Below are 26,940 nucleotides of genomic sequence, written 5' to 3' on the forward strand. Positions count from 1 at the left end.
GCCCATTTCAACAGCGTAGGCCCTCATTAGCACAGTACAACAGGGTATATAGCTGAATCCTAACTTCACTGTATCACCTATATGGTGGAGTGGCACGTCCATGATATTTGACACTGCTCTGCCCATTAACTGGGTTCTTCACCTGCCCACATCAGGGGCCTGAGGACTGGTGGCTCCACCCATGCCACCTAGCCACCTGCGACAGGGGTCCAAGAATAAGTGGTGCCTCCCGGTCCTTACAGCCAACAGCACTGGGTGCCCATAGTCTGGCTGCAAAACCTACCAACCTAGGCACTCTAGGGAACAGGGACATGCTTTCCTCCCAGATACTCAGGTGCAGCTCTCAGCCCCCTGCCTTGCTCAGTGCATGACCCCCTACTACAGCCAGATATCTGTGCCTACACCAATCACCCCTGACTATCTAGGTCTGCAGGTGAGAGCCTGCACCACGCATTTGGTGACCAACTACCTGGATACCTGAGCTGAATCCAAACAAGAAAGGTAAACAGACTCCTGTGCCCACATACCAAGTAACAGATCTAACCACCTGGTGACAGGATCAAAAAAAAAAAAAAAAAAAACCTGGTGACAGGATCAAAGACACCACTAATCAGACTAGCTCACACAAGCAGCCTATTTGGGCATATCAAAACAAGAAACTAGAACACAGTAAGCAATCACAAAATAAATAAATATAATAACTTATTGGTGGCTTGGAGACAACAGTCAATATCAAATCACATAAAGAGGCAGACCATGATGGTTTCAGCAAGCCCCCAAAACAAAGAACAAAGAAAGCTTCAGGAGAAAAAGAACTTCTTGGAATTACTGGAGGTAGAATACAAAAGATTAATATATGGAACTCTTCAAGAGATCAGGAAGGAGATCAGGCAAAGTGCAGCACAAGCCAAGGAACACACAGACAAAGCAATAGAGGAAGTTAAGAAGATTATAGAAGAGCACAATGACAATCTTAACAGGCTGCAAGAATCCATAGAGAGACACCAAACAGAAATACAGAAGATTAACAATAAAATTTCAGAATTAGACAACTCAGTAGAAAGCCACAGGAGAAGAACTGAGGCAATGGAAGTCAGAATTAGTGGGACTGAAGATAAAGCACTTGAAGCCAACTTATTTGAGGAAATATCAGATAAAACAATTTTTTAAAAATGAAGAAATCCTAAGAATTACGTGGGACTCTATCAAGAGGAATAACCTACAAGTGATTGGGGTATCAGAACGGGGGGGAGGGGGGTTAAAAGAACATAAAGACAGAATAATTGAAGATTTGTTGGCAGAAAATTTCCCTGATATCATGAAAGGTGAGAAGATATCTATCCAAGATGCTCATCGAACCCCTCACAAGGTAGACCCCAAAAGAAAGTCACCAACACATATTATAATCAAACTTGTCAAAACCAAAGATAAAGAGAGAATTTTAAGAGTGGCTAGGGATAAAGAAAAAGACATCTACAAATGAGAGTCAGTAAGTCTAAGCTCGGACTACTCAGCAGAAATCATGAAGGCAAGAAGGCAATGGGATGACATATATAAAGCCTTGAAGGAAAAAAATTGCCAGCCGAGAATTATATATCTAGCAAAACTGTCTCTCAAATATGATGGCGAAATTAAGGCATTTCCAGATAAACAGAAGTTCAGGGAATCTGCAAAAAACCAAACCAAAATTATAAGAAAAACTAAAGGGAGTCCTCCAGTTAGAAAATCAATAACAGCAGATAACAACTGAAGACTAGACCACAGGACATAGCACTGAGATATCAACCCAGATAGGGAAGTCACAAAAATAAATCAAAGCTAAAACGCTGAAAATAGGGAAACAGATGTCAATATGTAAAAGGTGACAACATTAAAACAAAAAACAGGGACTAAAAAATGTAGTCATGGATCTTTCATATGGAGAAAAAGTCAAGGCGATACAAAGAAATAAAAGATTGGTTTAAACATAGAAAAATAGAGGTAAATATTAACATAACCACAAAGAAAATTAATAAGCCTACACATAGAAATAAAAACGAAGAAAAACATAAAGACTCAACAAATACAAAATCAACAATGAAAAAGATGAAAAGAAAATACATAAAGAAAAATGACTCAGCACAAAAAAGTTGAACAAAGAAACTGTCAACAGCACACAAAAAAGACATCAAAATGACAGCACTAAACTCATACCTCATACCTGCCAATAATTATGCTGAATGTAAATGGACTTAATGCACCAATAAAGAGACAGAGAGTGGCAGAATGGATAAAAAAAAAAAAAAACCACGACCCATCTATATGCACCCTACAAGGACACACCTTAGACTTAAAGACACAAACAAACTAAAACTCAAGCAATGGGAAAAAAATATATCAAGCAAAAGTAATCAAAACAGAGCAGGAGTGGCAATATTAATCTCTGACAAAATAGACTTTAAAGTAAAATCTACCACAAAGGATAGGGAAGGACACTATATAATGATTAAAGGGCCGATATACCAGGAGGACATAACCATAGTAAGTATTTACGCACCCAACAACAGGACTCCAAAATACATAAAACAAACTCTAACAGCACTGAAAAGAGGGATAGACAGCCCCACAATAATAAAAGGAGACTTCAACGTACTACTTTTGGTGAAGGACAGAACATCCAGAAAGAGGCTCAATAAAGACAAGGAAGTTATAAATGCCACAGTCAACCAACCTGATCTTACAGACGTATACAGAACACTCCACCAAACAGCAGCCAAGTATATTTTCTTTTCCAGCGCACATGGAACATTCTCCAGAATAGGCCACATATTAGGTCATAAAGCAAGCCTTAACAGAATCCAAAGCATTGAAATAATACAAAGCATCTTTTCTGACCATAAAGCCATAAAAGTAGAAATCAATAACAGAATAAGCAAGGAACAAAAATCAAACACATGGAAACTGAACAACACCTTGCTCAAAAACTACTGGGATGAAATTACGGATGGAAAAAAGAAATTCACAGAATAAAATGAGAATGAAGACACATCCTACCAGAACCTTTGGGACACAGCAAAAGCAGTGCTCAGAGGTCAATTGATAGCAATAAATGCACACATCCAAAAAGAAGAAAGGGCCAAAATCAAAACATTAACCCTATAACTCAAATAAACAGAAAGCAGCAAAGAAGCCCTTGGTCACCAGAAGAGAGCAAATAATAAAAATTAGAGCAGAAATAAATGACAGACAAAAAAAATTGAAAGAGTTAACAAGACCAAATTTGGCTCTTTTAAAAGATCAATAAAATTGATAAACCATTGGCCAAAATGTCAAAAGAAAAACAGGAGCAGAAACAAATAGTCTGAATAAGAAATGAAATGGGAGATATCACAACAGACCCAACTGAAATTAAAAGAATCATAACAGAATACTATGAAAAATTGTACTCTAACATATTCGAAAACCTAGAGGAAATAAACGAATTTCTAGAAACACACTGTCTACCTAAACTAACACAAACAGAGGTAGAACAACTAAATAAACCTATAACAAAATAAGAGATTGAAAGGAAATTAAAAAACTCCCAACAAAAAAAAGCCATAGCCCTGATGGTTTCACTGGAGAATTCTACCAGATTTTCAGAGAAGAGTTAACATCACACTACTAAAGGTATTTCAGAGCATAGACAAGGATGGAATACTCCCAAACTCATTCTATGAAGCCAGCATAACTCTCAAACCAAAACCAGGTAAAGACACGACAAAAAGGGAAAATTACAGACCAGTGTCCCTCAGGAACACAGATGCAAAAATCCTCAGCAAAATTCTAGCCAATAGAATTCAACAACATATCAAAAAAATAATCCACCATGGCCAAGTGGGATTCATACCAGGTTCTCAGGGATGGTTCAACATTAGAAAAACAATCAATGCAATCCATCACATAAATAAACCAAAAGATAAAAATGACATGATCTTGTCAATTGATGCAGAAAAGGCATTTGACAAAGTCTAACACCCATTGATGATAAAATCTCTCAGCAAAATAGGAATAGAAGGGAAATTCCTCAACATAATAAAGGGTATTTATACAAAGCCAATAGCCAACATCATCCTAAAAGTAGAGAGTCTTTATCACCACTCTTATTTAACATTGTGCTGGAGGTCCTAGCCAGAGCAATTAGGCTAGAAAAAGAAATAAAGAGCATCCAAAGTGGTAAAGAAGAAGTAGAAGTATCTCTGTTTGCAGATAATATGATCTTATACACAAAAAACCCCAAAGAATCCACAAGAAAAGAACTGGAACTAATAGATTTCAGCAAAGTATAAGGATACAAGACAAACATACAAAAATCAGTTGGATTCCTCTACACCAACAAAGATAACTTTGAAGAAGAAATCAACAAATCAATACCATTTGCAATAGCCCCCAAGAAGATAAAATACTTAGGAATAAACCTAACCAGAGATATAAAAGACCTATACAAAGAAAACTACGAGACAGTACTGCAAGAAACCAAAAGAGACCTAGATAAGTGGAAAAACACACCTTGCTCATGGATAGGAAGACTCGACATTGTGAAAATGTCTATTTTACCCAAAGTGATCTCCAGATGCAATGCAATCCTGATTCAAATTCCAATGGCATTTTTAAATGAGATGGAGAAGCAAATCACTTAAGTTCATATGGAAAGGGAGGAGGCCCCAGATAAGTAAAGCATTACCGAAGAAGAGGAACAAAGTGGTAGGCCTCACACTACCTGATTTTAGAACCTGTTATACTGCCATGTTAGTCAAAAAGACCTAATATAAAACTAAAATGATAAAGATCATGGAAGAAAAAGTAGAGACAATGCTAGGAGCCCTAATACATGGCATAAACAGAATACAAAACATTATAACAATGCACAAACACCAGAAGAGGAACAAGATAACTGGGAGCTCCTAAAAATCAAACACTTAGCTCATCAAAAGACTTCACCAAAAGAGTAAAAAGACAACTCACACCCTGGAAAAAAATTTTTTGGATATGACAAATCCGATCAGCATCTCATCTATAAAATTTACAAGATATTGCAAAACCTTAACAACAAAAAGACAACCCAATTAAAAAATGGGCAAAGGATATGAACAGGCAATTCAGCAAAGAAGACATTCAGGCAGCTAACAGATATAGGAGGAAATGCTCATAATCATTAGACATTAGAGAAATGCAAACCCAAACTACAATGAGATACCATCTCACCCCATCAAAAAAAAAAAAAATTTTTTTTTTTTTTTAGGCTAGCATTAAATAAAAACCACAAAATAATAAATTGGAGAGGTTGTGGCGAGACTGGAGCACTTATACACTGCTGGTAGGAATGTAAAATGGTACAGTCACTTTGGAATTCAATTTGGTGCTTCCTTAAAAAGCTAGAAATAGAAGTACCATATGATCCAGCAATCCCACTCCTTGGAATATATCCTAGAGAAACAAGAGCCTTCACAGAAATAGATATATGCACACCCATGTTCATTGCAGCACTATTCACAGTTGCAAAAAGATGGAAACAACCTAGGTGCCCATCAACAGACAAATGGATAAACAAATTATGTTATAGTCACACAATGGAATACCACATAGTGATAAAGAACAATGATGAATCTGCAAAACATCTCAAAACATGGATGAATCTGGAAGGCATTATGCTGAGTGAAATTAGTCAGTCTCAAAAGGACAAATATTGCATGAGACCACTATTATAGGAACTCAAGAAAAGGTTTAAACACAGAAGAAAACATTCTTCGCTGATTACGATGGTAGGGAGGGTGGGAGAGGGGTATTCACTAACTAGATAAAAAGTGGATAAGAATTATCCTAGGTGAAGGGAAGGACAACACACTATCAGGCGAAGTCAACACAACTGGACTAAATCAAAAGATAAGGAGTCTCCTGAATGCAACTAAATACTTCCAGGGGCAGAGTAATAGGGGCAGAGGTCTGGGGACCACGGTTTCAAGGGACATATAGGTCAATTGGCATAACAAATCTTATTAAGAAAATGTTCTGCATTACATTTTGGTGAGTGGCATCTGGAGTCTTAAAAGCTAGCAAGAGATCATCTAAGTTACATCAATTGGTCCCAACCCACCTGGAGCAAAGGAGAATGAAGAACACCAAAGACAGAAGAAAAATATGAGCCCAAGAGACAGAAAGGGCCACATAAACCAGAGACTCCATCTGCCAGAGACCAGAAGAACTAGATTATGCCTGACTGCCACCAATGACCACCCTGACAGGGAACACAACAGAGAGTCTCTGGTGGAGGAGGAGAAAAGTAGAGTGCAGAACTCCAATTCTAGTAAAAAGACCAGACTTAATAACTTGACTGAGACTGGAGGGACCCTGTAAGACATGGCCCCAAGACTTTCTGTTAGCCCAGAAGTGAAGCCATGCCTGAAGCCAACTCTTTTGACAAAGATTGGACTGGACTATAAGACAGAAAATGATACTCGTGAAGAGAGTGCTTCTTAGCTCACATAGACACATGAGACTAAATGGGCGGCTCCTGCCCAGAGGCGAGATGAGAAGGAAAAATGGACAGGAGTTGGTTGAATGGACACAGGAAATCTGGGGTGGAAAGGAGGAGTGTGCTGTCACATTATAAGAAGAACAACTAGGGCCATAATAACAATGTGTGTATAAATTTTTGTATGAGAAACTAACTTGAACTGTAAACTTTTACTTAAAGCACAATTTAAAAAAAAAAAAAAACCCTCCCCCAAAGAAAATGACTTCAACCTGAGACAGTGAACACTGAAAAGAAAATTTAAAACATAAACCATGGCAGAGTTTATTTGGTTCCATTAATATCACCTTTCTCAGAACATGATACAAAAATTAAAATGTAAAAAAAGATTCGTGTAGCATTCTGATTAATTTGTAGGTGTATGACAGAAGAAATTGAGGGTGTTTGAGGTGGCTTAAATTGCAAGTGCTCCAAAAATTCTTGTTGAATTGAAAAAGCCTAGGTTGGGATAGGAAACCCTGGTGGCATGGTGGTTGAGTTCTATGGCTGCTAACCAAAAGGTTGGCAGTTTGAATCCATCAGGCACTCCTTGGAAACTCCATAGGGCAGCTCTAGATTGGGATAGGACTGTGTGTCCTTGCCCCCCAATCTCTGTCTATCACAGTTCTTGGCACATGTTAGGTAATCAGTTAATAGTTGGTGAATGAATAAACGTGCTATGGTTTTCAAATGTTTTCCCCCCAGCAATTATGATTTTGTTCATTAACCTATTTAATATTCAGCATTTATGGGCAAACACTGATCTATAAACTGCCTCTTGGTATCACTTCTGCATAGACCTAATAAACAAGATAACCAAGTTTGGCATTTCCCACATTTTTATGATATATAGGATTTTCAGAGTAGCCCCTCAAAACATCTTTCTCTGAATATCCCCTTTCACGCCCATCTCCCTAGATATTTAGCACATGTGTCTTTATTATGACTTAGCCATAGTTAGTTATCTTTCTATTGCTGTGTCCTTGTCACGGTGCCTTAGCTATTGTTTTTATGTGCTGTACCATGATTTCCTCAAGTGTTTCTTGTAACTCCATTGTATTTTAAGTGCCCTTAAGTATTTCGAAATAAATTACACAGTATAAGGCACTGACCAAATGTAAGGGATTAAAACTTCAAAATTAAAATCAACATTCTGAGGACAGTGGGTTAATTTAGGTTGAATTAATTTTGAAAAGAAAATGTGAACTTAATAAGCTATAAGAAAAATTAGTATAAATGAAACAGGAAATGATCTTGTAAAGGTAACTCAGGGTTATAAATATAGTTCAGGCTATAATTGGGATATTAAATTTACTTTAGTATGTTAGTGTATTTTGCCCAGCTTTCTGTTTCATTGTTTGAAAAACACAGCATAAACTGTAGCATTCAAAGCTAGCCTCGTTCCGATATGTTTTTATAGCGTAGTGCAAAACAACCCAAGCTGAAAGTACATTCAGGCACTGAGACTTAAATCCCTAATGGTAAGAAAGTAGTTCCATAAACAGATGTGATCATGGATTCTGAGTATATTTGCTTGTGGCCAAAATAAAAGTACCAACTCAATAGGTTTTAATTTATAGGCATCTACACCAGAAAACCTTTGGGCACTTTGAACGAAACTGACTAAAAATAAAATTTAGCAAAGTATAACCTAATCTTCCCTATTCTCTATTCACACCAAACCAAAACTAAACCAAGCCCACTGTCCTTGAATCAATACCAACTCATAGTGACCCTCTAGGACAGAGTAGGACTTGTTCATAGGGTTTCTAAGGCCGCAATTTTTTACAGAGCAGCCCTGGTGGTACAGTGGTTATAAGCTTGGCTGTTAGCCAAGAGGTCAGCAGTTCAAATCCAGCAGCTGCTCCTTGGAAACCATATGGGGTAGTTCTACTCTTTTCTATAGTGTCACTACAAGTTGGAATTGACCTGATGGCAGAGTTTGGTTTTTGGTTTCTTCTTTACAGCCCCTGTAGCAGCAGATGGGTTCGAACTGCAGACCTTTTGTGTTAACAGCCAAGCACTTCAACCACTGCACTATTAAGGCTCCTTCCGTTCACAACAGAGAATGTAAATTTCTCAACATGATAGTGGAGAGATTTCTCCACATCTCCCGCTGGTTCTTTATTGGAATTGGGGTTATGCCTTGCTCTACAATAGAATCTTAAAATTGAGTCCATTCTTGGATACTTCAGAATGTGAAAGAAGAGCCAAGGATAACCACTCCACCTCTAGAATGTCTTCAGATATCCATGATGTGACCTGTGGTTATGCATACATGCAGAGATTTTTTGTTCTTAATAATTGGAAAAATTATATGCTCTTTTCTCTAGCAAAACAAATGAAGAACAACAACAAAAAAAACCCATTGCCTTCGAGTGATTCCAAGTCATAGTGACCCTATAGGACAGAGTAGAACTGCCCATAGGGTTTCCAAGGCTTTAATCTTTACGGAAGCAGACTGCCACATCTTTCTCCCACAGAGTGGCTGGTGGGTTTGAACAGCCAATCTTATGGTTAGTAGCTGAGCACTTAACCACTGCACCTCCTTTATGTGTTTAAAAAAAAATTATATAAACTGGGCTGGTGCATAATATATATCTGAACAGCTGCAAATTGCACAAACTCTACGATTCTGCCATTGGACATATAATATACTGAAAACCCTTATTTGTGCAGAATATAAATGAAGAAGCAAAGAGACAGGTGTTGTGGGCCTGACCTTGACAAAAAGGACTTCATTGCAGAGGATCCTTACCTCACATTTTGTTCTTCCAACGTCTCGCTTGTGAATTCCAGTATGTCAGCAGCTGTTCCCACAAACATAAGGAGAAGTTGAGAGAGTTGGTCCCGAGTGATCCCGCTTCCAATGGGTAGAAGCCATCTTCCAATTATTAGCATTAACAGGAATGTTTGATGGAGTCCCAAAGTCCAAACTTTCTCACACATTGTAGATAAGTTATTTACAAAAACTTTGGCCTGTTTAACAGAAATGTCATACATTCAGAAAGATTACGAGCTATCCCCTTGGAGAGAGATTCCTTCTTCACCATGGCTTTCAGTCAACAGTTTGCTTTTGTGGAGTGGCATTTTCAGTAGTTATTCTTTACTTATTAAAAAAAAAGCAAAACACCTTTCAACTGAACCCTCTGAAAAAGAAGCTAATATAGTCCTTAAGATGGGCGTGTGTTTTGGATTGGATTGTGTTCCCACAAAATATGGGTTGTAATTCCCAACCTGTGTGCCTGGGTTGGAAACCCTGATGGCCTTAGAATTTAGTGCTACAGCTGCTAACCAAAAGGTTGGCGGTTCAAATCCACCAGGCACTCCTTGGAAGCTCTATGGGACAGTTCTACTCTGTCCTGTAGGGTCGCTGTGAGTTGGAATCGACCGCAACGGGTTTGGTTTTGGTTTTAGTCATGCCTGGGTTGGAACCCTGGTGGCGCAGTGGTTAAGAGCAATGGCTGCAAACTGAAAGGTCGGCAATTGGAATACATCAGCTGCTCCATGGAAACCCTACAGGGCATTTCTCCTCTGTACTATAGCGTTACTGTGAGTCAGAACTGACTCGACAGCAATGCGTTTTTATTTATTTACTTACTTATTTTTTGGTTTTATGCCTAGGTTATAACCCCGTTTGAAGAGCCCTGATGGCACAGTGGTTAAGAGCTATGGCTGCTAACCGAAAGGTTGGCATTTTGAATCCACCAGCAGCTCCTTGGAAATCCTATGGGACAGTTCTACTCTGTCTTATAGGGTGGCTATGAGTCTGAATCAACTCAATGGCCATGGAGCTTTTATAACCCCATTTGGGGGATGGGTTGTCTTTGTCATGTTAATGAGGCCAGATTAGTGTAGGGTGTGTCTGACTCAATCTCTTTCGAGATATAAAACATTAAACAAGCAAGCTAAGAAGCTGAGATGGGGAAGAGAGTTGCCACATAAAGATTGTCCAGCAGCAGAAGCTCCCAAGAGACAAGGACCTTCCTCCAGAGCCAACAGAGAGAAATAAAGCCTTCCCCTAGAGCCGGCACTCTAAATTCGGACTTCTGGCCTCCTAAACTGTGAGAAAATAAATTTCTGTTTGTCAAAGCCATCTACTTGTGGTACTTCTGTTATGGCAGCACTAGATAACAAAGACAGGCTGTCTTTGTAACTAGCAAGTAATTTAAACCTTACATTTGCTAGTAAGATTGTATGATATCATATTTAAACAGCCAATTTTATAATCATATATCCAAATGTTTTTAAAGGTCATTTCTAATTTTACCATGCATAGCAAAAGTTTACAAATACCATATTAAAGTCACAAATAATACATAAATGATTCCTTATTGATTTCAAATCTGAATTTACTAACATGGGAATATTTTTTGCTAAGGTACAAATCTCTTTTGTTTTTTATTGCTTTAAAGCTTAACTGTACCTAACTAGAAAAAAAAAAAAAATTATTCATTACCTAAATGTAAAGAAAGAGAATAACTATAAATTTATTTTTTTTATTCTGCATGTTTAATTGCTCTATGAAACCCCCACAGAATCAGTAGCCTATCTTATTTTTCAAAACATGGCTTAGTGGTAGGGGTTTTGACCTTGAGTCTCTTCTTTACACCGTTTTCTAATAAACCACGATTAGTTTGCTAAAGGAAACCCTGGTGGCATAGTGGTTAAGTATTACCACTGTTAACCAAGAGGCCAGCAGTTCAAATCCTCCAGGCACTCCTTGGAAACTCTACAGGGCAGTTCTACTCTGTCCTGTAGGGTCGCTATGAGTCAGAATTGACTCGACGGTAGTGGGTTTAGTTTGCTAAGTATCAGGTATGTGCAGAACAAGGAAATGATTCTATTATGACTGGAATTCTTCCCTATTTTGTTAATATAAACCCAAAAGCCCACTGCCGTCGGCGCATAGCGACCCTATAAAACTATGAGTTTTATTAATATACCTAAATAGACACTTAAAAAAATATAGGATAGATTCCAGCCTTTTAATTATATCATTCCTTCACAGATATATGTGTCTCTTTGTGCATATATTGTCTGACATATGTGTTGTAGGTTTCCTAATGCTGCAGGTTAAATATGTCTATTAATATAATTACATGATTATATATTATATATAGGATAATAAAAAAATTGCTTTTGCATCGACTCCAACTCATGGTGATCCCATGCCCCATGTGTGTCAGAGTAGAAATGTGCTCCACAGGGCTTTCAATAGCTGATTTTTTAGATTGCCAAGCCTGTCTTCTGAGCACCTTTGGGTAGACTTGAACGGCTAACCTTTTCATTAGCAGTTGAGCACGTTAACCACTTGCACCACTGAGGGATTCCATGGTACATGCATAATAAGTAATATATTTAAAATGCATGTTAAATATGTTTAATGATACAAAAATACAATTATTTTATGAATTTCTGCACTAAATTAAACAACTGGCAGATTTTTTAGGAAAGAATAGGTTCCCTACTTGCTAGATCTTTTAATACAGGGTGAGAAAAGCTCTTACCGTCTCAATGAGATCATCTGCTCCATTGGTTTGTTCACTTGACATCAGAGATTGATTGAAGTCGTCTCTGCCACTGGTATTCTGTGACATTCCTTCAGACTGGCTACTGCAATACTAAGAATTGAAAAAAAAAAAAAAAAGGGGGCAATATGCAAAAACAAAATAATTCCACAATAAGGTAGAGTTTAAATGGCTTCAAATTATCCATGAGATTATAAATGAAAATGGAGTTTCATACAGTATTATAAACCCTTCCAAAATCCAATTGTAAGCTTCAGATAGAAAACCACTCTTTAATTAATATAGGAAGAGAATGAACTAGGCATGTCATATTTGTGCATAGGTCTATGAGGACAGAGGTGCTTTGAGTCACTGTGGAGAGCTGTAAAATTTATGGATTGATAATTTGGGGTTCCTTTCTTGAACCCTGAAACAACTGTAAAATAAACCAACCACAGCAAAACATGCATAATCCTAGTCAAAGCAGTCATTCTAAAACTTTGTTTCTTGGCCAGAAGCCTCTTTTTGTAAAACAGCATTTTGCTTAAGTAAATAAGCCAATGACTTCCAATCTTTCCTGATAGCACCATAACAGCCAGAAAAATATGTTCACCCACCAAAATATACATATTAGTAACAGTTCAGAAGCCAATTTAGATTGATAGAAAATTTGACAATAGAAATAGATGTTTTCTTTCCCTTCTTATTCCTTCATTTTGCGTGTGAATTTCTGCTCGTGAACTGTGTCTGGTTTTTATGCAGCCAGATGCTGGGGATCTAAGCTAGAGACAGAGAAGGAGGAAGTATACGAGAGGAAAGGGCTGGCACTGGAAAATGTAACTGTAGCCAATGCATATTTTACAAACTGGTTTTAAATACACATACATGTGAGGTTGAAGATTTTTATAAACATCTGCAGTGCTAGTATACTTTTGAAACACATACACACACATATCCACAATCACACATTTGAATTTAGAGAGAAATTTTTTTTTTTTAACTGTTACAGCTGTGAGAAGTTTATTTTTCTTAATTATTCTGGATACTTCATCAATCATTTTATGAGCTACTTGAAGAAGTAGAAAAGAAATTCTGTCAAGAAGCTATTTTTTCCTGCCCTCTATCAAAACAACTGGTGTTATGGGTGAAATGACAACGATAATTAAGAAAAATGGTCAAGGACCATATCTCTAAGAGGAAAAATACAGCCTTTTGTGCTTTTTTTTTTTTTTTTTTTGGAGTGGGTGGTGCAGCTAAGGCTCCAAAAAAAGATAATAAAGATAAAAAAATTAAATCTTTGCACCAAGCAGCAAATCCTCATTGCAGAGTAATTTTGTGGCTCCAAGAACTGTAATGGTCAGTAGTAAACAGACTTTGGCCACTTCATTTGCAGGCATGAAAGCAGATTGCGTATTTAAAGTTGTGACTTGGATACATTCTTGACATCTTTATCAGTAAAAATGCCTAATGCATTGTTATGTTTTAAAATGTCATTCTGTGCTGTAGCATGAAATAACTTGGAAGCAAATAGTTTTGTAGTCTAGGTTTGGTTGGTTGCCGTCTACTGCCAGTCTATGGGATCAACATGTATCTGAATCCCTCTCCATTCTTTTTATTCTATTTGTTATAAAGTGATGAGACTCTTAAGTGGCAGCTACACAAAGACTGCTACTTGAAGAAGTAACAAAGTGAATGACGGGTTTGCCTCCTACAGCCTAACCTGACTGGTATATTGTTTTTATGGTAGTATTATTCACCTCCAGGACTCTATAGGTAGGTACATGTAGATGATCTGGACAGAAACATGCTACTTTTTCATGGGCTATGTCATCAAACTCTTATTTGCTTCAAAAATATTCCTTTGGGTCAAACCCAACTGTGACACCAAGACCAGATCGTTTCTCTTTCTTTAATTGTGCTACCTCATAAATAGATCTGAATAACTGTTATGGCCATAATCATTGTCATAACTATTTTGTTTCCATGCATGTAGACCTGGCCAGATTCAAGAATGAAGGTACAGATTTGATCATCTAGGAGAAATACCTTCTTGAAATAGATCAGGATGTTTTCCTAATGCCAAGTAATAGGTTAGAACATTTAGGATGTGCAGTAAATGGAAAACATGAAAGGAAATTAAATTACTTGTTCCTATCATGAAAAATTCAGGCCACTTTTATACAAACTCCTTTAAAACACAGAACGCATAACTGAGAGAGGCAGTGTGGTTTAATGGACTAGGGGTCAAGACCTAGGTTCTAAGCCCCAGCATTGCTGTTGATTAGCTGTGTGGCCTTGGGAAAATTACTTAACCTTTCTGAGCCTCAGGGTCCTCCTCTATGAAACAGAAATGTATATGCCGTGCCTAACTCGTGAGGTTGTTGTGACCATAAATGAAAAATATAAGAGACAATACGCAGAAAAGTGATTATTATTACCACTAAAATTTCCTGAATGAATGGACTGTGAGGATTTTAGTGGTAATAATAATCACTTTTCTGCATATCGTCCCTTTATCTACCATTTTTAAGATTTTTAAATGCAATTCCAATATCATTTTGTATTTCTTTCTCTCATTTTTTTCTATTATCATCTCTGCTCACTCTGCCCAAATCCATCTCTGGGCATTCGTTTTAATTCTCAGTGTCAATATGAGTCAAATCCATTACTACTAAAGGGCCAATTTCTTTTGTAGTATGAAAATTAGAGAGGTACTGCCTGGGGCTCAAAGCTCTTTTTTTATTAAAAAGAGAGCTTTTGGTTGCATGCTATTTGTTGTAATGGGATTTGACCTATATATCAATTAACTATGGAACACATTTATATTATAGAAGCATTTGGGAAAATGACTTGTTATTGCGGGATGATAGCCATGCCACAGAATTGGATGTGAAGGAAAAAAAATTGATTCTAATCACCAGACCTTATTTCTATACCTCTGAAAGTAGTAAGTAGTAAGAAAATTGAAACAGTCCCTTTACTCTTTGTGGGGCAGTGTTAAAAAGCCATGATAACTTGAACTAACCCATCTACAGTTCCAAAAATTCGTTTGCTACAGACTTAGAGGTAGCCTGTGACTTTAATATTTTATAAACAGGAGATTCAAGGAAGATAAATGTCTTCTTCATGCCAACATTTTTGGTACGTGCTTGTGAAATTCTTCAAAAATAGTCCACAAAGCTAAATTCCTCTCTGTGTGCCTAGAATTTGGAGCAAGCATTTTCAAAGTAAGGTTTTGAATATCTGAAATATGTATAGGGGACTTAACCTTGCTAGAAAATGACCAATTGTGGCAAAGAAATCAGGATATGGGCAGATTCTCACAGATTTTGGCTAAAGCCTTTTATCAGTGAAGTACCAAAAATATTATCACAATTATAGTTCTTCTGTAACATAGTCCTGTAACCTGAACTGTGAGGATGTGAAGTCCAGGCTCAAGCCTGATGGACTTTTTACTACTTGGCCTCCCCCTTGTACAGGAGAATTAATAAAAATGACTGGTCGACTCCCACCCAGTCTGCTACCTAGAGTTGCCCCTGTAAAGAAGTAGCACACTTGAAAATCAATACGTGCAATACTCTTCAATTTAGGACTCTTATTGGAAGCCACAGTTTGTTTCTTAGGTCAATGTGGCCTTAATACATACAGCCCATCTTCCCCAATGGTGAGTCCAATGGTTTGTATCCTTGAACCTTAGTTTCAGGGCTCTAGAGAATTCCTGTTCACTAAAATGGCGCCTAGAACCTCTCCCACCACAAAGTGAGCCTCCTATAATCTGCATTGCCTGTATTTTAAGACAGACTCTTTAAAAAAAGCCCTGTCACATTTGATTTTAATTACATAAGAGTATGGATGATGGGTTTGGTTTTTTTTTGGTTGTTGTTGATAAAAATGCCATTTTACAAAATGCCAGATTACTAAGCTCTTCCCATTCTTAGCACAACATAGAAACTCAATGAAGCTGCAGGGGTTGAAACCAAATTTTTACACCCCTTTATAAGCGCTAGCGTATGAGGGAGGCCTTAGGAACATGATCTCTAACACAAGGTGTGAATTAGACACACAATCTTAAGTCTTAAACAAAGGCAATACTTTTTTTTGTTTTTGACAACTTATGGATTCACTTCCTTTTGATGGTGGCTTCTTTTGTAATGTATTCAATTCTTGATAACCCCAGTCCCTTAGAAAAGTGCATTTCTGACACCAATCTGCTCATACTGTGAAAGGAGTTTCCTACTTTCCAAAAGAAGTACCTGGGTCTCATGATGCATTTCAAGAAGCCATAATGATGGAACGATGCTAATCAGATATAAAAATATAGCTGGTGAAAACCTGTGAAAGGAGGGGAAAAAGATAGTTCAGCTTTAAAAAAAGACAAACAAATGCACATAGCCTGACCACACTGAGTCAAAACTTTTTATCTTAAGTGTTTATTTCAGTGGAGGGGCGGGGGGGAAGCAGTATGTGATTTCTGCCATATGGATTATAGAGAAACAAAGTAACTGTAAAAGGCACTAGCAGCTGTCATTCTCACTGAATTTCTAATCCAATTAATAGATGTTAATTTTAATATGGTTTAATGGGACACTGCCAATTAGTTTCAGGCACAAAACTGGATATTTTGTATTTAATATGTGTTACTAAAAAGCAAATACAGCCATAGTAAATCTTCTTGGATTTTTTTCAATGTTGAAGTTTCAGGAAGATTGGCTAATTTTTCAGGAATAACCTGGAATGCTGTGTGCTCAAATAATAACATCCTGTTAGAGCACAAAAATCAGATAATAATGAATAGAAATAGCACACTAACAGTGTGTATTTCTGCTAAACCTATAAAAGTAAAAACAAACAACAGCTGAAGGGTTTGGTATTTGTTAAAAAGCTTTCTATATTCATAATTTGTGGCTTAAAATTCAGAGGGCAGTGCAGAGAAGGCTTTTGAAGTCACACACATTCAGGTTCAAATGCTAGCTTTGCCATTGACCTCTTAGTTCGTTTTCTAATCCCCAAAATGGGGACAGTCACATTTATCTCATAGGGGTGTTTTAAGATACTTTTTGTAAAGCAATGCCTCACAGAGCTGGGCATTTAATAATATGTAGCTATTATTTATTATGGGGGCATTGTGCAATGAAAATGTGGCCTTACATTTTTGAAATAAAGATAATAACATGCTTTCTAAATATATTCTTCAAATGGCATTTCATTTTATATTGTATTCTTGCTTTCCAGAACATCTCAAAGTAAATTGTAAGTCAATATAATTTTATTAATATGCTTTTAGTACACATATCTGATGTTTTAAAATGACCTAAAAAAAAAAGAAAAATGATAATTGCTCAACAAATGGAACTATTTGAGATGAAATGTTACCCAAACCATATTATTATAATCCAGGAAAGAAAAGTGAACAATCCAAAATGAAAAGAGAAAATTTAGAATGGTATTTTTAAAGCATATTAACCCTTTCACTAATATCTTCTTTCAATTTCTGGGTAGAGAAAGGGAAGAAAGAAGACAAAGAAGATCTTTAAAAAAAAAATCAATATTTAATATAGACACTTCCCCACCTTTGAGTTTGTGCAAAAACCAATTTTGAAACAAAGGGTTATGGGTCATGATATTATTAAAATCTGACTTGGAAGATTGCCAGGCTGAAGAGAGATAACAAAAGTCCATGTTGAACATGCTCTTGAAAAGAAAAGAAACAATTAATTCTTTACCCTTACATATCAAAGGAAACATCAGGAGAGAATATTTCCTCTGTGAAGTTGGGAAAGGAAGTGAACTCTAGTACAAGGGACAGTCGAAATACATTAAATGTTTGTTTGGATATGTCAAATATTGCCTGGACAGCCATTTTGTTGATTCTCTTGGGGTTAATCAGCTAAACTTTCCCCCTGAAAATTCTGTTACAAAAATAGTCCAGGGAAACTATAGACTGAAGACGTAAATAGCTATTAAAAAGATATTTAAAATAAAAACCATGGAGTGAAGACATAATTAGCTATTAAAAAGATGTTTAAAAGAAAACAAACGAAAATACTTAAAACATTGCCTATGCATGGATCTATTTCTATAATTGGAAAAGAAAATACTGTCATGTTTTGGAATATGTTTAGGAATCTGCTTATGTCAAAAAGCTCAAGATTCAAGATTTCCTCTGTTGTTTGCTATAGGACATCCAAACTCCATAACCTACTATTCAAAGCCTCAGTTATCTGGTCTGATCTCTACTTTCCCTTCTACGTCCCTTAATGCATCCTATATTTTAGTCGTTGAGCAACACATTAGTCCCCAAATGTGCTGAGTATTTAAAACAGAACAAAGACAAGCAAAATGTTCTAGAAAAATACTCCTCATTTCAATCCCTCTTAGACTAACTTGACATAGTAAGAAAGGAGGTAGGCAGAAGGAAGCACATTGAGGGCCCAAGAATTAATCATATTCAACTCAGCCCACAACTTTTCTCCCCATTATTTACTACACCCTTAACCCTGCGCCTAAGAAGATTTACTGGAATTCAGGAAACTGTCAAATAGTGTCACAGATGAAGCCGTAGTATCGCAAAGTGATAAACCACAAATTAGAATCATGGGTTTCCTTTACCGCTTCCTGTCTGCAGTAGTAGGCTGAGGTAGCTCTGCAATTGAAATTTTAAAAAGCTGGTGGAGATAATACGAGTTTCCATCATCTGGGGAAGTATTAAAATGTATATATAAAAAAAAAAAAAAACACCAAACCCAGCGCCGTCGAGTCAACTGCGACTCATAGCGACCTTATAGGACAGAGTAGAACTGCCCCATAGAGTTTCCAAGGAGTGCCTGGCAGATTCTAACTGCCGGCCCTTTGGTTTGCAGCCGTAGCACTTAACCACTACGCCACCAGGGTTTCCAAAATGTGTATATATATATTTTATTATTGGATGTGAGGAATAAATTTCAGAAATACATAGCATACGTTTTCTTTTCTTAACCATGGATACCTGTTAAGAACAATATACTCTTTGCGCTCCTGGCTTGGTTAATTCCGAGAAGGATTTTGAAATGGCCTTAGAGCAGATGTCTCCCAAATATGACTGCCTGTTTTGAAACGGTCTTTCCTTACATCTCTACCCATCAATATCCTACCCGGATTTCAGGGGCATAACAAGAATTAACGTGCATTTCTCTTGTGACCCAACACATTCTCCACTGTTTTATAAACCAAACCCACTGCCACTGAGTCCATTCCAACTCATAGCAACCCTAAAGGACAGAGTAGAACTGTCCCATAGAGTTTACAAAGCTATAATCTTTCTCCCGTGGAGCAGCTGGTGGATTTGAAGTGCTGACCTTTTGGTTAGCAACCGAATGCTTGGTATATCTGAAAGCAGAACTTGGTCTTATATATCAGTATACCTCTTCCCTCTTCCTTCATCTTTTCTTCTCTCCAATCACAGAGTCTTACTAAGTCTTCAATTAATGTTTATTAAACAAATGCTTGGATGCCTGAATATATGAATAAAGGGAGGAATGAACAAATGAGCTAACGGTGACTACTGGCATTTACAAGGACTATTTATTCTTATTTCAGAAAGTTTAATAGCAAGTATAAGGAGCCCTGCTGGTATAGTGGTTAAGTGCTCGGCTGCTTAAGTTGTGATGCTTGAGTTGCATCTTTGAGAAGTTCTTACACTGCAGCAGGATCCAGTAAAACTTGTACAAACTTAGGAGACAGGCAAATCCAAATTTGAATTCTGTCTCCTCCATTCATCCATCTTTGGAAATTCAGTACCTTCCCTGAGACTCATTGACTTTATCTGTAAAATGGGGTTAATAATTTCTTAATACAGTGGTTGTGAGGATTTAGCAAGACAATGTGTGTATGCTCCTGACATTGTAGATGCTCAATAAATGTTAGCTGCTGCCTTGCCTAGGCTCAGCTCTGCTAATTTCCTCGTGGCCACGTATCACACTTAGTACCCAAATTTAAAGAGGACCCAGTGGATACCAGTTTAACCCTTTAAAAGAATCTTTTTCTTTTTGAATTTTTGGGTGATGCCATGTGTTTTCACTAATGGAATGGATGTTGAATCATTTTTTTGTTGGTAGTCTTTCATTATTTGAAAAAAATGGGGTGCCAATTGCAAGCAGGCCATATTGATCCATGTTCCATGAAGTACCTCACAAACATGGTACACATCAGTCCCATGGCCTAGGAAATGCATCACAAACTGTTTTCAGGGAGGCAAGCACTTTATAAATGATGCCATCAGGGAGGCAACTGAGGCAAGCGGGCCCATGTTCCATGAAGCACATCTCACAGGTGGTACGTATCGGCCCCATGGTCCAGGAAATGCATCTCAAACTGTTTTTACCCCTCAAATAACTCATTTACTTGAATATTTCTGAATGCCAGTAAACATACATACCTTCCCAATACCACAAAGGAAATAGTAAATATGCTTGCAAGCATTATCTCCCTGTACAGAAGCCAAAAGACACAAAAGCTTCACTCAATCACTCCTGGGGGAAGCATCCCCTCATACGAATGGCTCTCAACACTCAAATGTACCACAGGCTAACTTCCTGGTTTTTTAGGCAGTTGCTCCAGTATCCACAATGACGCCAGAGCATACTAACATGCCTCAAATGCATGCCAATACACGTCTGGGGGCAGAAAATATAACTGGGACGTATATGTGCCATAGCCTATTAAAGGGTTAAAGGACTGTTTCTTCAAGCTACTTATAATCGATCATGTTTTAAACCATGATTCTCGAAATGAAATCTGTTGTTATTTTTGTTGGTTATCGGTGAGTAAATTCCAACAGATGGCAACCCCGTGTGTGCAGAGCAGAAGGGTGTTCCATTTGGTTTTCAAGGCCTTGACCTTTTGGAAGCAGATTGCCAGGCCTGTCTTCCAAGGTGCCTCTGGGTAGTTCAAACAGTCAACATTTTGTCTTCCGGTTAACCGTTTGCGAGACTCAGGGATCTTAAATCAAGGGAAGTTGTTCATACTGCTGAAGACATCGTTTCTAACTCCGCCTTAGATGCTAAGACAATTACTGTCATACAGTGGCAGTTTGCATGGGCCATTTGCCCATTATGGCCTACAGGACTGTACAACCAGGACCCTGGCCACTGGTGGACTCATCACCTGATATCCTTCCTCACTGTGCTCCTATGAGAATATCATTCTTTCAGTTCTGGAAAAAATCTAAGTGTATTTCTTACTCGGAACTTCTTTAGACAGGTATTCCTTCTCCCTAAAAATACCTGCGGCTCCTAACCAAAAAGGTCAGCTGTTCCAATCTACCAGACGCTCCTTCCAAAACCTATGGGGCAGTTCAACTCTACTCTGTGGGGCCGCTGGGTCGGAACTGACTCAACGACGAGTTTCAATTCTCCCCTGATTATCATGTTATAGTTCTTGTCAGCTGTGTAGAATTCCTCCAGAAGAACCGTCTCAGTCCTCCAGTCGAAATTAGCTCCTCACTGTCCTCTAGCACTTTTTCCGTCTACTCCTCAAATTTTATAAATACGTATGTGTGTATTGTAAACCCTGGTGGTGTAGTGGTTAAGTGCTGCGGCTGCTAACCAAAGGGTCGGCAGTTGGAATCCGCCAGGCGCTCTTGGGAAACTCTATGCGACAGCTCTACTTTGTCCTATAGGGTCGCTATGAGTCGGAATGGACTCCACGGCAATGATTTTCTTTTTCTTTTTTTTTTATACACACATTAAAAAAAAAAAAACCAAACCCAGTGCCGTCGACTCGATTCCAACTCATAGCGACCCTATAGGACAGAGTAGAACTGCCCAATAGGGTTTCCAAGGAGCGCCTGGTGGATTCAAACTGCCGACCTTTTGGTTAGCAGCCATAGCTCTTAACCACTATGACACCAGGGTTTCCAGTGTGTGTGTGTGTGTGTGTGTGTGGTGGCACAGTGGTTAAGCACTTGGCTGCTAACTGAAAGGTCAGCTGTTCAAACCCATCAGCCCCTCTGGAAGAAAGATGTGGCAGTCTGCTCCCTTAAAGATTACAACCTTGGAAACCCTATGGGGCAGTTCCACTCTGTCCTACAGGGTCGCTATGAATCCGAATCGACTCAATGTCAACCAATTTTTTTTTTTTTTTTGTATTTTTATGCAGCCATTTTTAAATTGTTGTCTCCCAACAACTCTAAGTAATGCAATCATAACAGTATCTGTCTGCTCATCAGAGTACCCTCAGTTCCTTCCATGGTGCCTGGCACATACAGTGGGCTCCCCACAAATATTTAGTGGTTAAATAAGACCCTGATTTACACTTTCTACTTTCTTTACTATCTGTTGCTGGTTTGACTAGAAACATCTTCTTAAAGTATCATCATAAATGGATTCTTCTTAGAAGCTTTACCAAAAGAAACAATTATTCTGTTCTTGTATGAATTTAATATTGTTCTGCTACTGTGAAAGATTTAATATTTCAATGTAACACCTTAGCCATTACTTATAATTTTGAGGGTTTGCAGTATTCTTGATTATGCATGATCAGTAAAATTCCCTTTTGGAACCAACAAGAGTGTGAATTCTAAAAATTAATAAACCAGGCCTAGTTCCTCCCTTTTCTTTGCAATTAATCAAATTGCATGTTCTTTCTCAGGAGCTACCAAATAATAATTGTTTTGCAGTCTTGATGGCATAAAGAGTAAGTAGATATCAAACACTTTGTATGGAGACTGATACCACAGAAGGGTCTGGGAGACTTAGGTATGATTTATCTGAGGTTTCTGGATACTTTTTATAAAAAAGAAACATACTATAAAAACTGATAAACATATGATTAAATCAATAAGACATGTCCAAGTGGGAAATTTTTATAAAATTGATAATGCCCTATTACTGATGAGGAAACCCTGGTGGAGTAGTGGTTAAGAGCTACGGCTGCTAATCAAAAGGTTGGCATTCAAATCCACCAGGAACTCCTTGGAAGCCCTACGGGGCAGTTCTACTCAGTCCTGTAGGGTAGCTATGAGTCGGAATTAACTCTATAGCAATGGGTTTTATTACTGATGAGCTCTCTGCCTTTAAAAAACCAAACCTGCTGCTGTCAAGTCGATTCCGACTCATAGCGACCCTGTCAGACAGAGCAGAACTGACCTATAGGGTTTCCAAGGAGCAGCTGGTAGATTCCAACTGCTGATCTTTTGGCTAGCAGCCAAACGCTTAACCACTGCACCGCCAGGGCTCCCATATGTAGAATCTCATGTTTATTCCAATCCCAATTACTGGTATTCCGTCAGAACGCAAAAGTTGCCCAACGTTAATACATCAATGCCAAATTACTTTGCTCAGCAATTTTTTTCATAAATTAAAACCTGCTCGAAGGTGTTCTTTCTCTCCACAGAAGCTTTTTTAATTTTTTTAATTACACTGCCCTTATCCAACCTACCAATTCTTTTCATAGTATGCAAATAGGAGTACAATCCTCAAAGGATTTAGCACCGAATTTGTTTATATAATTTTATTTGTTTATTAATCTATAAGCCTTACTCCATGCTAGATACTGCTCTGAGCTCTTCAGAAGCTATACCTCCCTTTTTTTTTTTTTTTTGGTTTGTTTCATCCAAAAAAACAAAATATGGTTTATAATACAAAGTTGTCATTTCAGCAAATTATAATGTTTTTCATAAAATGAGGATGTTATGACACTTAGCAATTTAGCCCTGCAATAGATTTTATTTACTTCAACTCACCATTAGCCTAGAATTAAAATTCCATTTTCCTCATTCTAAAATGACAGTTATATTGTTTTCTTATTGAAAAAGTAATATGCATTCATTTTAGAAACATATAACAATATAAATAAGCAAATACAAGAAACATTAACCATGATATCACCCACTACCCTGTTTAGCCATCTAGCTTTTTCTCTCTGCATATATATACTTATTTGACAATGAGGAGTCTATTCTTTTAATCACTCCCATAAATCTTAAAATGGGTAGTATTTAAATGAAGCAAAAATAATGTTCAAATGTTCACTTCAATGGGAATCCAGATTTTACTTATATTTTGTTCTCAGTGTGTTTTATTCTACAAAGATAGAGTGGGGTTTAAGGGCCAAGTTTCAAAATCTCCTGTTAAATTGTCTGAGTGTCCTCAATAAAATATCTGGAGTACTTTGTAATAATGGGCTTATTTCTCATGGAAATCAAGAAACTAGGTCAAGATACCTTTTCAACGGAAGGGTTATCTGTCCTTCTTTTAAGACTAATTTCTCTAAGTGTACCTTAACATGAGACATCTCCATCTAGGCTACTTAGCAAGAGCTTTCTATTAGTACTGGGGTGGAGGGAGGGAGGAGATAGTGGCCAATATGACCAAGTCAATATTTGGTCTACCCTTCTACTCTACCTACCCGTTGCCATCGAGTCGATCCCGACTTATAGCGACCCTATAGGACAGAGTAGAACTGCCCCATAATGTTTCCGAGGAGTGCCTGGTGGATTCCAACTGCCAACCTTTTGGTTACCAGCCATAGCTCTCAATCTCTCAGCCACCAGGGTTTCTGGTCTACCCTTCTGGAACCCCTCAAAATGCACCCAATACTCCCACAGAGCACACAGCATCTGAATGCCTGGGAAGTCCCTAGTCTGACCCCAGCCACAGCCAGTTTGTCTTCTTGACCAGCATCTCCCTCATTATCACCTCCCACTCCCAGATCCCTTTGCCTGCCCACCCACTGGGGAGGGAGGGAGTCCACAATTAAATGGCCAAAACCCATGAGAATTCCCAAAAGAAAATTGAATGTAGAGTGTGCATGTTTTAATATGTACCAAGATGAGATGGCAGAACTGTTCTCTCAGTGATCTTATAGGAGAGCAGACAAATAACAAGTACGGAAGAGACAAGGAAGGATTTTAAATGGGTTGGGATCACCTAATGCAATGGAATGTTCTTTGTATTTGACAAAGCCCTTGAATGCTCACATTTAGTTTTGTAAGAAAAGTATTTCTTACAGTGAATATAAGGGTTCTTAGCTATACTTTTCATTGCTAATTGTTGCTTTTTTTTTTTTTTAATAAGGTCACATTCTGAAATTACAGTAGAAACTGATGGCAGTACACTATTAAAAAAAAAAAAAAAACACGTGACTTAATCTAAAATTTTCCAGAAGTATATTGAAAGCAAGCATAAGCTTTAGTAAAATTCAAGTTGTTCACATTCAAACTTGTATGCTTTAGTGTGATTAAACTAGTTGTTGTTGTTAGGTGCCGTCGAGTCGGTTCCGACTCATAGCATCCCTATGCACAACAGAATGAAACACTGCCCCGTCCTGCGCCATCCTTACAATCGTTGTTATGCTTGAGCTCATTGTTGCAGTCACTGTGTCAGTCCACCTTGTTGAGGGTCTTCCTCTTTTCCACTGACCCTGTACTCTGCCAAGCATGATGTCCTTCTCCAGGAACTGATCCCTCCTGACAACATGTCCAAAGTATGTAAGAGGCAGTCTCGCCATCCTTGCCTCTAAGGAGCATTCTGGTTGTGCTTCTTCCAAGGCAGATTTGTTCGTTCTTTTGGCAGTCCATGGTATATTCAATATTCTTCACCAACACCACAATTCAAAGGCGTCAACTCTTCTTCGGTCTTCCTTACTCATTGTCCAGCTTTCACATGCGTGTGATGCGATTGAAAGTACCAGTTAGAGGGACAAAATAATTAAGCTTAGGATATATATTCTCTTTTCCTCATAAAATATTTCTGAGACAATATCATGGCCTCTTCTTAAAGGAGTTGGTTCCAGCAAAAACTCTAAATACCATCAGGATAATCCTCAACCTGAAAAGCCCATGTCTGTTTTCTCTACTCTTGTGAAACTACTCGGTACTCCAAAGGCCAGTACAGAAATTACTGACCTCAGAAATTCTCCTTGCCTAGTAAGTCTTACTTACTTACTGATTGTACTTCTATTTTGCAGGCTTTTTACACTCTTGGACTTAATTTATGTAAAATTATTTGATTCTTGGAATGTTGTCTTGTACTGTTCTCATAAAAATGCATGTATTTTATATTCCTTCAAGAATATCACCACAGCATCTAGTACAGCAAATGCTTGTTTAATGAATAAATGAACTAAAGTTGCTGTTGACCGTGAAAATTTTAAAGCTTCCTGAGAGGATAAAATGCATTATGGATGTTATTTATGTAATGCCTTAATTTATTTCATTCTACAAAAAGACGGTGGTATTTATTTCTGCTCTGGAGAGGAGGTTGGTCCTTTGGTTTAGGACCAAAAATGAAGACAAATTTAATTTTCCCCTCTCTTCTTTCTTTTACCTCCTGTTTTGCTGTGACAAGGATATCTGCTTGCACAACTGTATCTCTAAGCCATGTGTGTGTAGAGTATGAACTTTCTGTGTTCTGTTCTAAGCAAACTCACCTCAGTGTACCATTAGCAAGTCTCCTAGGATTCACCCAATTTGGGAAAAAAAAAATCGACCCTTTCTCCACTAGAAGTAGACCTTGACCCTAAAGATCGTGTGGTTGTACTGTCCACTGGCAAAACCAGTTGGGCTATTGAATGTAGAGTACCACAAATAGGCTGTTGAAGTTAGCCAGGGCCTCGACATAAAACTACCAAGGTCTCACCTGCCACTGGCAGTCCTGGGACTGGGAATTCTTTTCTATGCTCTAAGCCTTGGCTTCCTCATCCGCAAGTAGGAGCAAAAATAGTACCTGTGTTCAGGGCTATTATGAGGACTGAATGAGGTGCTGCATGCGTCAATAAACGTCAGTTCTCCACAGATGTTAGGAGTTGCTATTGTGATATATTATCATGAGATGTAAGCTTGAATAAGTGATATAGCTGTGCTGTGCAGCAATTTCTTCACCATACAACGGTGACAAAGAGGGGAACTACTTCATAGGTTCACTC

General features: G+C 37.9%; 1 protein-coding gene across 1 annotated transcript in view; it reads right to left on the reverse strand.

The window, feature by feature from the left end:
• Positions 1-26,940, reverse strand: part of TMEM26 (transmembrane protein 26) — a 70,908-nt gene that overhangs the window by 37,349 nt on the left and 6,619 nt on the right. Inside the window, exons 2-4 of the mRNA XM_023546979.2 lie at positions 16,293-16,371; positions 12,040-12,153; positions 9,288-9,508 (exon numbers count right to left, since the gene is read on the reverse strand). Coding sequence (XP_023402747.2) covers positions 9,288-9,508; positions 12,040-12,153; positions 16,293-16,371 — 414 coding nt within the window. The remainder of the gene's footprint in view (positions 1-9,287; positions 9,509-12,039; positions 12,154-16,292; positions 16,372-26,940) is intronic.

Source organism: Loxodonta africana, chromosome 16 (assembly GCF_030014295.1).
Source record: "Loxodonta africana isolate mLoxAfr1 chromosome 16, mLoxAfr1.hap2, whole genome shotgun sequence".
Classification (NCBI taxonomy): Eukaryota; Metazoa; Chordata; class Mammalia; order Proboscidea; family Elephantidae; genus Loxodonta; species Loxodonta africana.